General features: G+C 44.7%; 1 protein-coding gene across 1 annotated transcript; it reads left to right on the forward strand.

Moving 5' to 3' along the window:
- Positions 1–1,102: 1,102 nt before the first annotated feature.
- LOC119456920 (uncharacterized) lies at positions 1,103–6,794 on the forward strand. The gene is made up of 2 exons (XM_037718738.2): positions 1,103–1,201; positions 5,733–6,794. The coding sequence occupies exons 1-2, from the start codon at positions 1,120–1,122 to the stop codon at positions 6,644–6,646; spliced, it is 996 nt and encodes a 331-aa protein (XP_037574666.2). The 5' UTR covers positions 1,103–1,119; the 3' UTR covers positions 6,647–6,794.
- Positions 6,795–12,544: the final 5,750 nt, after the last annotated feature.

Below are 12,544 nucleotides of genomic sequence, written 5' to 3' on the forward strand. Positions count from 1 at the left end.
ACCAGGCCCGAGTGACTGTGACAAGAACTCGCGATTAGATGGGGAAGCTTTGATGAGGCTCTTTCTTCTCTAGACGTTTAAGCTTTCGACCTGAAAAGGGCTTTTTCTTTCAGTCATTATCTCCCAACGACAGCGATTAGAAATCATCGATAACTTGTCCAGACGATCTTTAACGGTTCATGGAGCGAAAACGAATGGCTAAGCTGGATAAGGAACAAAAAAAGAGCCTCTGCGTCAGAAACATTACTCACCCCATCTGACTATGAAAATGTCCGCTTTAATAATTGTTGGCTTTGATGTTTTTTACCTTAGGTTCTGTCATCCCGCCCTTTCGCAGCATGGCGCCTCCGCTGATAGGATTGCTTAAACAAGACACTGATATATCTATAGGACAGGCCTGCAACCGCATTTGATGCGGAAGTTTATTTTTACCACACCGTCTGGAAATCGAACTGTCTCAACAGCCTGAGATTTCCTCTGAAGACGTAACCATTGGAGTAAATCTACAAAAAATATGGCGTTCGAGACAACTATTAATACGCGGCATAGTGCGACATGTGCCGCATGATGTACACAAGCGTCTAAGAACATCGAGCGGACAGAGGAAGCATCGTCGAACGTAATTAAGAAACAACTTCCTCTGCAGCGCACGCTGCACCGCCCCCTCCCCTCCCACGCATAAACGTAAAATGGCAATAACAATAAATGAACTGCGATTTCAAATCAAGCACACGTGTTCGTTTCGGTTTGGTGGCATTAGGTAGGCAATCGGATACACCATCCAAATGGCCGCGCTTTTCTGTACCGCACGCCCACACATAAGTCTCTTTCAATCTGGTACTCTATCCATGGAAGAAACATATCAGGGCGGCCGCGATGTGATATAGTATTCCGGACATGTGCCATCATCCATTAGAGATAGCGATACCCATCCGTTAACAAAAAAAAAAAAGATAACACAGAAAAGCGGTATTCTTCAGCTTGATCTCTCGCACTGACCAAAAATGATAAAAAATAGGAAAGGGGAAGTAGTTGGGGACTGTGGAGATATAGTATAGGGCGGGCGCAGTCTAGAGCTCCCAGCATTCGGCGACGAGGCAAGTAAGCGACGACAGACAAATGACGAACATGTTTGGCCACAGAACCTGCGTCGTGCTCTCTGTGCTGTTCGTCGTTTGCTGGATGGAGAGTGCATTAGCAAGTGAGTATACTTTTCCGCGACATCTAATATACTCATCGCATGAATGCGGCGGGCTTTCACGAAATGTCGCTTTTTTTCTGGCAGTTTTTTTTTCCGGGTCGTGACGATGTCATACGATTCTTCCGGCACGCATGTCCGTCCGTCTTCAGTGTCCGTGTCTTTTCTTGGTTCTATTACGGGCTCGTCTATTCGCTGAGCTTGTGTGCCATTTTTTTTTTTTTTTTTTTGAACGCCCGCATTGCTAGTGATGGCCAATGCTGTGCACTTGGTATGCGAGTCACGGTGCACTTAATTCTAGGTGCAAGTTGCGATTGCAACCTTCAGGGCATGGCGTCGATGTGAAGCGCATTATGTAGTGTGATGAAAAGAAAGATTGACGTGTAGAACGCGTGAAAACTTACATGAACACCGCGTACTTCTAGTGTTAGAGTAGTATTGAACACGTTATGGCCAATCGTGTAGCGCAAAAATGAAATTCAAGTATTAGCTATCTAAAGTGAAGGTAGTTGTCTTTTGTACCTGTTTACTTATGTATATCGCCGAAGCACAACGCATGCGCTGACGTCGTGCATGTTGAGGCAAACATCTCAGTGGAGCGATACGAAGGAAAGAAAGGCTTGAAAAAGCCCGAAACAATGGTGCAGAGTCCCCTTACTTGAAGTTTTCAAAGCGTGCCATTTGTGTTTCTTGATCACCAGAAGCTTTAGCGCTAAAGGCCACGCGACACGTGGTAGCAAGAAAGTCGAAGTAGCGTGTCCTAATACTTCCACCTATGGGACAAATTTTAGAAAACACGCGAGCTGTTGAAAAAGACCCTCGTGTCAATTATCACCTCAACCGTCGCGTTCGAATCGTTCTTGTATATATGCGCTCTTCGTTAATACACGATGCTACGCGTCCGCGTCAGCTCACAAGCTACAAAACAAGAAAAAAAAACACTTCACGCAAAACTAGTCTGTGACTGAAAAAAAAAGTACAGGAAAGACAAAAAATCGAGTGCTTACATCAAAGTGCCAGACGGAAAAATAGCATTACGAAGCTTATCCTCCTGTGCGTTGCATATGCAGATTTCGCAGTCGGATTTGTAGTGTGAAATGTGCTTTCTGGCAGCCATATTACGTGACTGACTGGATTATTCGTGTTATCTCACATGGCCGACTTAGATGCACTCTGTGGCAGTAAAGTTCCCGCCCGAATCTTAGTACGGATATGTTTTACTGATGATCTCAATAGATACACATGTGCGACGTCAAAAATCAACTCCTATGTATATATCGCGTTCTTTACGCTAATAGAAACATAGTTTTAAAACATAGCAGCCGGCATAAATACATCACATCTGGCTTCGCAGCTGCCATTTTCTGAACATACACACATTCCTTGCGGGGGCAATGTCCTCGGTAATTATACATACATCAAAGTTTGGTAAACTTTGACTTCCTACGTTTAAGGCGTGCGCTTATTTCGTTGACTGCCAATCCCAAAATGATTCCGGCACCCGCGTTCACAAAAGATCTGCGACTCCAGAGTTGACTCGTTTTGCGTCTTCAGCGCACTTCCTGCCTCCCTAAAAGTCACTCGTGCAAAAATGAACATGTGTATCTGTTGTGCCATATATGGAGAGGCCAGCTAACCACCAAAAATATAGCTAAATTTCTCACTGCAGGTAGAGCGAATGTCTCAGTGCACAGTCGCTCTGTCATGGCAGGGCAGCCATAGCGAACCACTGTGGCAGGTCCGCCCATTTTTTGACAGACGAATACATGTACAAACTGTTGATGAATTATGAATCAGATATGAACCAGCGACGGAGAACCGGGGCCCTTATTAATCATAACTTATGCAAGAATTGTTCATAAGATGAAGTTACAGCCAATCCTGATAGTATTAGAGAAGGTGGCCGGCCAATGGCAAAACAGACTTACGAAGGAGACGCTTTGTGAATTCAGCCCCAGTTTTTGTGTAGCATGAAATGCCAGCTGACCCAACACGGGGGGAAAAAGGAAAAAGGAAAATAACAGAAGGAAAGAAACTTCTGCGGTGAAGATTGAAAGAGCAAGCCATGTTACATGGCCAGCGTGACATGTCGGTCCGTCTGACGGACGAAAGAATGTATGAACTGACTTGTACTAAAATGGGAGAAATCGACGATGAAATATCAGCTTCTATGCAGCGTGCAGGGAGTACAATGTCAACAAAGGGGGTCCAAAACATTACAAAAGCAGGTACAATACTGAGAAGAAGCGCATGTAAATCAAATGGTAAACAAAAGAAAAAAAATTTTAACATGTAAGAAAGAAAAGATTGCACTCAGAAAGATTATAACACTACAAACATGCACCAGAAAATGAAGTTATAATGAAGCGAGAAATGCGTCATTAGACGCATTGCAAACGACATGTTGTGGCAATCTACTCCAGCCACGGATCGCTTTCCGGAAGAAGTACTTTATCGTAATAACATCAGTCCTACACCGCAGTTCATTTACATTATGAATGTGGTTAAGGCGTACGAAAATATAGTCTGATTTGAAGACTTATCTGTCCCGGTTTATGCCAATCCTTCAATAGATTTCTTTGAGACAAAATTTTAAATGAGGCCTTTTTCCTCGTTCTTGAAGTTGTTAGGCAGATACCGTCTAGATAACTCATTATGCCTACGTGTCTCGTGACATCATGTCAAACATGTCTCGCCACAGCTGGTCGCTCAGCATCGGCTGCTTCTCCCCAGCTTGTGTATGCACGAGCTGGAAACAATAGGCGCAAAACGCGGATATCCTGGTAATGCGTGCTCTTTAATTGCTTTTTGTCTTAGCTGTGGAAGCTAACTTGTCTTAATTAAGCGGGTTGTTATGGTTACTTAGAAATGAAAATGGGGGAAACGACGGGAACACAGGTTTTTCCGTATGCTTCGTTTAGTGCCCATTTATCCCACTGGACAAGCCACATAAATATTGCTGTATATTCGTCCATTCCTATGTAAACTTTCAAAGGCAAAAACTTAAATTCTGGGGTTTTCCGTGCAAAAACCACGATGTGATTATGAGACACGCCGTAGTGGGGGACTCCGGATTAATTTTGACCACCTAGGGATTGTTAACAAACCCACATTGCACGGGACATGGACGTTCTTGCATTTCGCCCCTATCGAAATGCCGCCGTCATGGCCGGGATTTGATCACGTGACCTCGTGCTTAGCAGCGCAACAGCACAACTGCTAAGCCACCACTGCGGCCAAACTTTGAGAAGTTGTTTGCAGACAAGCAGAACGCTGTTGAGCAAAGCCGGGGTCCTATGCACACAAGCGTTCTTACGCTGTACAACTGTAAGGGCAGGTCCCAGCCAATCATGATGTTATACATAATGTTAGCGAAAGCAGTAGTCTAATGACAAACAGCTCTTGCGAGTAAAAAGCTTTGCGCATTCAGCCCAAGTTATGTGGAAATCCGCAAGGTAGGAGAAGTTTCACGAAAGTGAACTATAAATGCTGACATATTAAAGCAAGAATGCTACAAGAATTACAAAATGCACAATGACCCCATGAAATGGCAAGCTTAAAATACAACATTGAAAGCTTTGCCCCAGAAATAGTAACCGATAGGTTAATTAGTGATATTTAGGTGTCTAAATGAAAGCTACACCTTACCACGGAATAAATTTGTGCATATACCAATGAAACGCCGGTTTAGAAGTCAGGCGAATGCCTGTTGCGATTGGTCGTTTCATGATCGCGCCAATCACCCGCCGCAATAGCCCAGTGGTTATAGCGTTGCACTGGTGAGCTCAAGATCTCGGGTACAACCCCCGCCACGGCGACCGCCTTTCGATGGGGGCGAAATGCAAAAACGCTCGTGTAGACCTCGAAATAGGTGCACTCTGAGGAATCCCAAGTGGTAAACATTAACCCGCTGTCCCGTACTACGAGCGTACATCACATCAAATCGTGGTTCTGACACGTAAAACCTCAGAACTTAATTTTAATGAAGTAACGCCAGTCACTATAGAGAGGGGCGGGCACTTAACCACAGGCCAATGACGAAGCGCTCTTACGTAAGAAGCATTCAACAAATACGCCCGGGGTCCTGCTTCAGCCAAAATTGATAGCTCGCTAAACGCATATGGTCATTTCCCGTGAGTGTGCATCCGTGAATACTCCAAAAGAGGTGCTGAATTCACTCTTTTGTTATTTATGCTTGTTTGTCATTGGTTGTTCGCTTTCGTTTTATGCTCGTTGTCATGACTAGCAGGCGTACGTCCTTACAAAGCGCTCCCGAGTTCGAGCTTCTTCGTGAAAAAGTTCCCGTCATAGGGAGCATGTTATTAGCAGAGGTGCCCGGCCAATAATGAGCAGTTCTTACAGATAAACATTTTCGTGAATTTGCCCCACATTCACGGTTCCGACTGAAAATATGATGGCCGGACCAAGCACAGCAAATTGTCGCTCCCGTGGTTATACTTAATATTACGCTTGTAAAACGTACACAGTCGCATTGAAGTTATTTTTAACCGCTCTGTGTTTACCACTTTTGCAGGCAATCTCAATAGCAGCCTTTGCAACGGGCTCTGTCTCAAGACTACTCATGCAACATTGTTCTGTGAAGTCGCTTTCGCCGCACCGCCATGTCACGCGGAAACCGAGTTGTGCTGTGGTGAAGTCAGACACCCCGAACCACTGCAGATAGCGGATGACGAGTCAGCTTCATTGGGAAAACCAGTGTGGTTGTCTAGGGCCAACAATTATCAAGGCAGCGCGCGCCAGGCCAGGAACGTGTACCTGGACATTCTAAAGCTGCTCCTGACTGAATATCTCAGAGCATCCGTGGCTTCGCAGTACAAAGCTATCGCAGAGAAGCAGACGTCTGCCAATTCAACAGAACAGTACGATCCTACTTGGCCGGAAGAAAATGACATCTTCAAGACGGTGTCACCTGGATACGCTTCGGAAACAACTTCCACTACGCCTTCCCCTGCAAGCTCCGACGGACTTCAACTAGGACCCCCTCACTCATTCGACGGGAATGTCTCATCTCAAGGGTATGCAGCTTCTCAAGTCAGTCTGCCTTCACGCAACGGTTCTTTCTCGGGAAACTCTACGCTGGCACCTTTGGCTGAGAGCGCACACCCGACAGCATCGATATCAAATACAGAAGGCGTCGAAACAACATCGGAGAAGGTGGTATACCCGTGTCCGGGAAACTGCATGTCGACCTACTTCACGTGGTTTTGCAAGAAAACGAGCTCGGACTACGAATGCTCGGATGGCAGGGTTTGCTGCCTGCCCATCACGACAACGATCCCGCCCGAGGTTGTGGTGCCTGAGTGTACTGGCACCTGCATCCTCCCACAGCTCACTGGCCTTTGCAAGAAGCCTGCTCGACTCCTGCTCAAGACGACCACTTGCAGCCGAAATTCGATATGCTGCAGTGAGACGCCGAGGCTTTGGTAGGGCCTTGGTAGCGCTAAAGAAACAGGAACAAAAAGGCACCGGAAGTTGCAACTTCAGTTGTTCAATTGGAAAACCTTTTGGTACCGAGAATTTCGCAAGAGCCTGCACTCCTATGGCTTGTTCGGTATCACCATCAACTTGCAGAGAAACGCAGCGTCACCGTCATAGTTTAATTTGCATTTCTATATTTATTCCCAGCTTTGACTGCGGCAACAAACAAATATGAAAAAAATTAAGCGCTCATCCGCTTCCTATACCAACGCAGGGTATTGTAAATATTGTGGTTCATCAGACAAGAGGTTCACGAATATTATTTGTTTACTGTGACGACAAAGCAATGGCGATAAGTTTTCTTTACTTAACGCCTGCCATTAATTATTTGAGTAAGACATGGCCTGTTAATGAGTATTACTGCTTGTGGCCGTACATAAGCCATTCTGTATTGATGAAAATGGTAATAAAAGCTCCAAGACATAAACTGAATTAATTTGAGTATGCTTATATTATCTTGTTTCGCCCAGGACGAAAAGCAATCACGTAATTGTAAGGGGCCCGATCGTGCCAAAAGGACATCGATGTAACGAAAGACAAGGTGCTCAACACGAATGAGTAACTACTTCTTTCTGTAATTGTAAACCACTATTCGTGCACGAAAATTAATACATTTACAGAAAGCAATTTACCACACATCAGAAAAAAAGCGAAGCCATAATTTGACTTTATAGTAGAGGGTACACCATGGCTGCTTGTAAGGGAAAGTCAAGCAAGACAAACCTGCTCATTACTATATCCTTAACGGTCATTGCACTGTCGATCATTGCACGATCGATCATTACGACAAGGCTGCGATTCGATCATTGCGATTCGGCTGTCATTCAAACTTTATAAGCAGAGGCTTAGGTTTAGAGGCCACTGTCTTAAGAGCTTCAAATCAAGATCGAGGCTCCTGGCATATTACGAAAGTCTCTCTTTCCCAAAGCTAATTCAAAATTTTGAATGCACGGTTTTGAAACAGCAAGAATGACGTAGTAAGCGGAAACAGAGTTCGATTACCAAATGTTCTGTCCGTGAACTCCTTACTCAACTTCTATGAATTCGTTTAGGTGCCCGCCAACGCCAACAGAAGAAAGCCATTCACTGGAGTGTGTAGCGAAAGCGCCAATTTCTTCCCGCTCCCTATTCCAAACACTCCTTTTCTCATATCTTCGTAAAAACATTAAGGTATCGCCGGCTTTCACATGATAGCTCATTCAACTTGAAAAACAGAAACTTCTGAAGTAATGACGCTTTATAAAAGTTCTAGCAACTTCGTTTTCTTTGACATGATAGAAGGAGAAGACGGTGCACAAATACGGTGCCGGCTACTTCTTCTTTTTTCGACAGGTGGTGCACTGACCAGGTTTGTAAACTTTTGCACATAGTTCTTTCAGGAGAAAAAGCAGAACAGATATTGCACACACTGTCACGACGCTATCACACAGGTGTCAAAACAAAACTGCGATATACATCGAAACTCTCAAACCAATAATGCGAACAACGATAACATCACATACCATAAAAAGTGACAGTTTATATTCACAATATTGTTATAAGCAAAACGTTTCCTTTAGATGCGTTAATAATGTCCAACAATGCTGCCGTCTTTACTTCAAGAAATCTTGATGATGCTATCAAAACGCCCTTTTGAATGACTCTTGTTGGCTATAAGCACAATAATTTCTTTAAACTGAGTGGTTTACAGTCTAATGTCATTAAAGACGATTAAAGTTGGTCTCTTGGTGTCCCATCTTACGGGCATTCTATAAGGTGATATGTGTCCTCGTCAACAAAGCTGCCACATACCAGGACTGGTAGTGCGAAAAAAAAAACGAAATAAATAATATACAGGCACGCACAGTGTAAGACCGGGACAGTAACAGCATCGATTATTTTGTCTGCACGCCGTGCGCCTTTCATTTTTAAAGATAGTCCCTTGCAGAAGTAAAAAGCAATAAATGTTAGACTCACAAGGAGTGCGACTAGAGAATGCAGCACTCTTTGTAGAGCAAAAACAAAAAAAAAAGAAAGCGAGTGACAATTATCGATCTCTCCAGCCAGAGGAGATGCGTGGGGGTCGATATGTGGCCGCAATGTCACAATTTCTTTCTGGGCCCGCGAGCCTCCGGGAACTTGCTCCTTTTTTTTCTTCTTCTTCTTCTCTGTGGCTTTCCTCCGGAGCTTTGCCACCTGACTACTGAAGTCGTCAGTACAGTGGCAAACAAAAGGCTAAAAAAATTGGCTGGACAAACAGCGTAGGTGGAGGTAGATGAACGAGTCTGCGGGCAGCTGGCCTAGTTCCCCCCGTCTCTACTGGTTGGACCCTTGCCTTCGGCACATTATATCTAAGAATATTGGCAAGGTCTGACGCGAGTGACAACGAGGTGCCGTTGTCGCCAGATGTAGAGACAGTCACATAATATCTGTGCCACGAGACAAATATAGGCGCGCGTGCGTTTGTGTGTGCGTGTGCCTCTGCGTGAGTGTGCGTGCATGCGTGCGTCCGTGCGTGTGACACTTCGCATCTGGCTCCTGCTTGTTGTCGCTGACCTGTAAATATCTTTCCATACTACCCTTTCATTATCAGATCTTCAAGCATGGGCATGCATGCCTTTAGGTTATGTAGATGCGCTTGCTTGCGTGAACGGTCGAATAAATCGAATGAAGTCAACAATCGCAGGAGAGATTCATACAGTTCAATCGCTTCTCTATCATGAAAGGCAAGTTGAGCTGCGTAGTATTAACAAAATATAACTACGAGCACTGTGGGTTTCATGGTAGATGTTATCTACAAGATAGTCGATGTGACAGCGAGTGCATACGTGAACATCAGCGATACGTGAAAACAGTTACAGCGTCCCGGGAACTTTGTTGCACATTGTGATATTATTCACGTGGTATTTGCTATCCTGCCAATATACAAGCTCGGAGGCTTTTTTTTATGTACTTTTTCTTTCGATTCTGTTAATTCTTATCACCCGTACCGGTTAAGGACCAATCAAGGCGATAGCGAAAAAGTGAGTTCGTACGAGCCAATGACGAACAGCAAAGGAAGGGGAAATTTTTTTTTTTTCTATATAACACGCCAGGTGTTTCGTAGCACGCAGAGTAAAGAGATAGGTGCGGGACCTTAATCGAGGCCTTTAGCATGTTGTAGAGCGTACAAGGCAGGTTTCTTGTACCACCAAATAGTGTCTCGTATGTCTAGGCCAAACACGGATGCACAGCTTGGCTGGAATAACATAACGATTCTATTTCAATGCCATTTATGTTGGTAATTGGTAAGTGTCCGAGCTGCGCTCCGTCCATGCTGTCACTGGGATCGGCTGGCCGTGAACTGGTGGGTCATAAGAAGAGAATAAAGTTAAGCAAAGGGAATCCTTACATTGTAGCAGCACTGATTTTGTTAGAAAATATATATGCCTCAGCATATCTTCCTTTTTTTCTATAACAATGTAAGTTGTCGCGGACCTGTTTCTTCTCTTTGTCCCGTCTACACCGAGAGCGCACTAATGCATTTACAGAATAAAAAGAAGGTACCTTCGTACAGTTACCCTCTTAAATACATAGTTGTCTCCAAGCAGAAAGGTGGTGCGGGGGAAGGGCAACAATGCCCTACATTGTTTATCGTAGACACGAAAGTTATTCTTATCTAGCAGAGTCTCTTTTACAGATTTGTTATCTTGCTACGTTGCTGAAAGTCATTTCAAGTCTGCCATTAAGCATCCGATCAGCGTTTTGTTACTTATTCGGTTGTTTTACGGCACAAAATAACTAACTCTGCCGGCAAGAAGTTAAAATCTGAAATATATTCGATCGTTCTTTACGTGAAAGCTTACGGCTTCCCGCGTCGATGCGCTCCATGAATTTTTCTCATTCAGTCTCAGACAGCCGAACTTCAATTACTTTCGGAAATCTAAGCTTTAGACCAGCGCTTCGTCGGGGTGCCTCCGCCCCAACAGTAAATGTTCAAAAAAAAAATAAATGGCGATGGTTCCGCTACTTTAATCCGTTACGCTGGCACCACAAATCACGGTGACAAGCGACCCGGTCTTCTCTTAAACATCGTGCACACAAAGCCCCAGCAATGAGAGCTCCCGTGGGACCGCTACGGCAAGGCCTTGTGATTCGTTTGTTTGCACAAGCGAAATTGCTCGTACAGACATACCGGTCGATATATATCACAAACTATTGCAACGGCGGAATTGCCTTATTGCACGCCCTGTTTAATCTGAGCCACCACGTCTGGGCCCTTCGTTCCTTCTTTCAAACTCTAACGTTTTGACTCAGTGTTATAGTCACTTGCAACGTTGGTTCACTGCGCAAACATTGAAACAAGAAGCGGGAGCCATAAACCCTATTTGTCCTTATCTCACGAATAGCAATTTCAGGGAGAACATTTCAAAGAGGTCGCATATATTGTCGGAGCTAAAGAGCGGCGTGTATTTGTCTTGCGCAGCAATTTGCTAAGTGGCTCCACCAACAGAGCACGCATTTGTATTCATGAAGTCGTTGAACTGCGAAGCGCACAATATTTCATATCTCCTGCGGACAAGTTGGAACGATCTCTTTCCTCAAATGTCGACAATGTATATATATGGCCACGGACGCAGTGGCGCGCTTGAAATAAAATTCTGGTACTCTAGCGTATAGCATATCACACCCGCTATATAGCTTTCATCCGAGAAATAACGTCCCAGCAATGAGAAGAAAGCATAAGCAATATATGAAAGCGAAGCGCTTTCTTACCTAATTAGTTCAGTGTTTACTGAATCGCTGCAAACGCCGCTTCAGTAATTGGACGGTCAGAGATAATGAAGTGACACGCATTACGACGAACGCAGACGAGTTAGGCAGGTTGCGAATTCTCGTCGCTTCTCGTAAGACGGAAATCGCTGTTTTCAGACACAATGATAACTGGACATTGCAGCAGCCGCCGATTGTCTAATGCCGCTCGAGCATGCAAATTACGCTCTGCAAAATACAGCATGCAAAATACGCTCAATATTTCTTTAGGAGGTCACTATTGCGCTGCTTATTTCAGTGTGTCTTAACAAGTGTGCTAGTTCTTTCCGTTGCTTGGAAAGAAATCTAGGTTCTTCTGAAATCGAAGCAGATCAATCGATACTCATTATATGCACTTCTGTTCAGCAGCAACCTCGACTGAAACCATTGTTAACCGTGGCCTTATTTTAGCGCTGGTTATTTGCTGCGACGAAGTGTGCTGCTCTCAGTGCTACAGGCTTTTCCATCGATTACTCCGAGTCCGTAAACGGAAAAGCTTCCGTTGAAAAGTTTATTTCACCCGTACACAAAAAACACGCACGACACACCGTGCACGATTGCAACTATATAGTTGTCACGTCACAAGCATAAACTTTCGCGGCTTCTTATACGATCCCGAGAGCCCCTTCGTAAAGCAGTCTGCCATAAACGAGGAAAAGCCCCCCAGGAGAAACACGACGAAGAACAAGAAAGATCGCAGTGGTGTAAGCATAGCTTTTGTAGTCACATGTTTTGTTCCCTAAAAGAAAATAGTAAACGAAATCGACTGACATACACGGCCGCATACCGCTTCGAGCGTTGGGTTCGCTGCCTCGCGGTGTGATTGCAAAGTTTACTCCTCGGAAGGATTAGCTTCGGTCGCACCCTGTTTGTTCGTCACCTCCTTTCTATACGAGTCTTTGGCTGCACACGTGACTTACACAGTCGTGCACTTTGGTCGAAGGCTCGTGCGGTAACAACGCTGCGCAGTCTTTAAGGGAGCGGGAGAAACCCGCAGATAGGACGCAGGCGACTGGTCTGTAGCTGGTTTTACGGCGTCTCAATTTATGTGATGGGCTCGAAGCGGACAGTCTACTG

Source organism: Dermacentor silvarum, chromosome 6, assembly GCF_013339745.2.
Source record: "Dermacentor silvarum isolate Dsil-2018 chromosome 6, BIME_Dsil_1.4, whole genome shotgun sequence".
Taxonomy (NCBI): Eukaryota; Metazoa; Arthropoda; class Arachnida; order Ixodida; family Ixodidae; genus Dermacentor; species Dermacentor silvarum.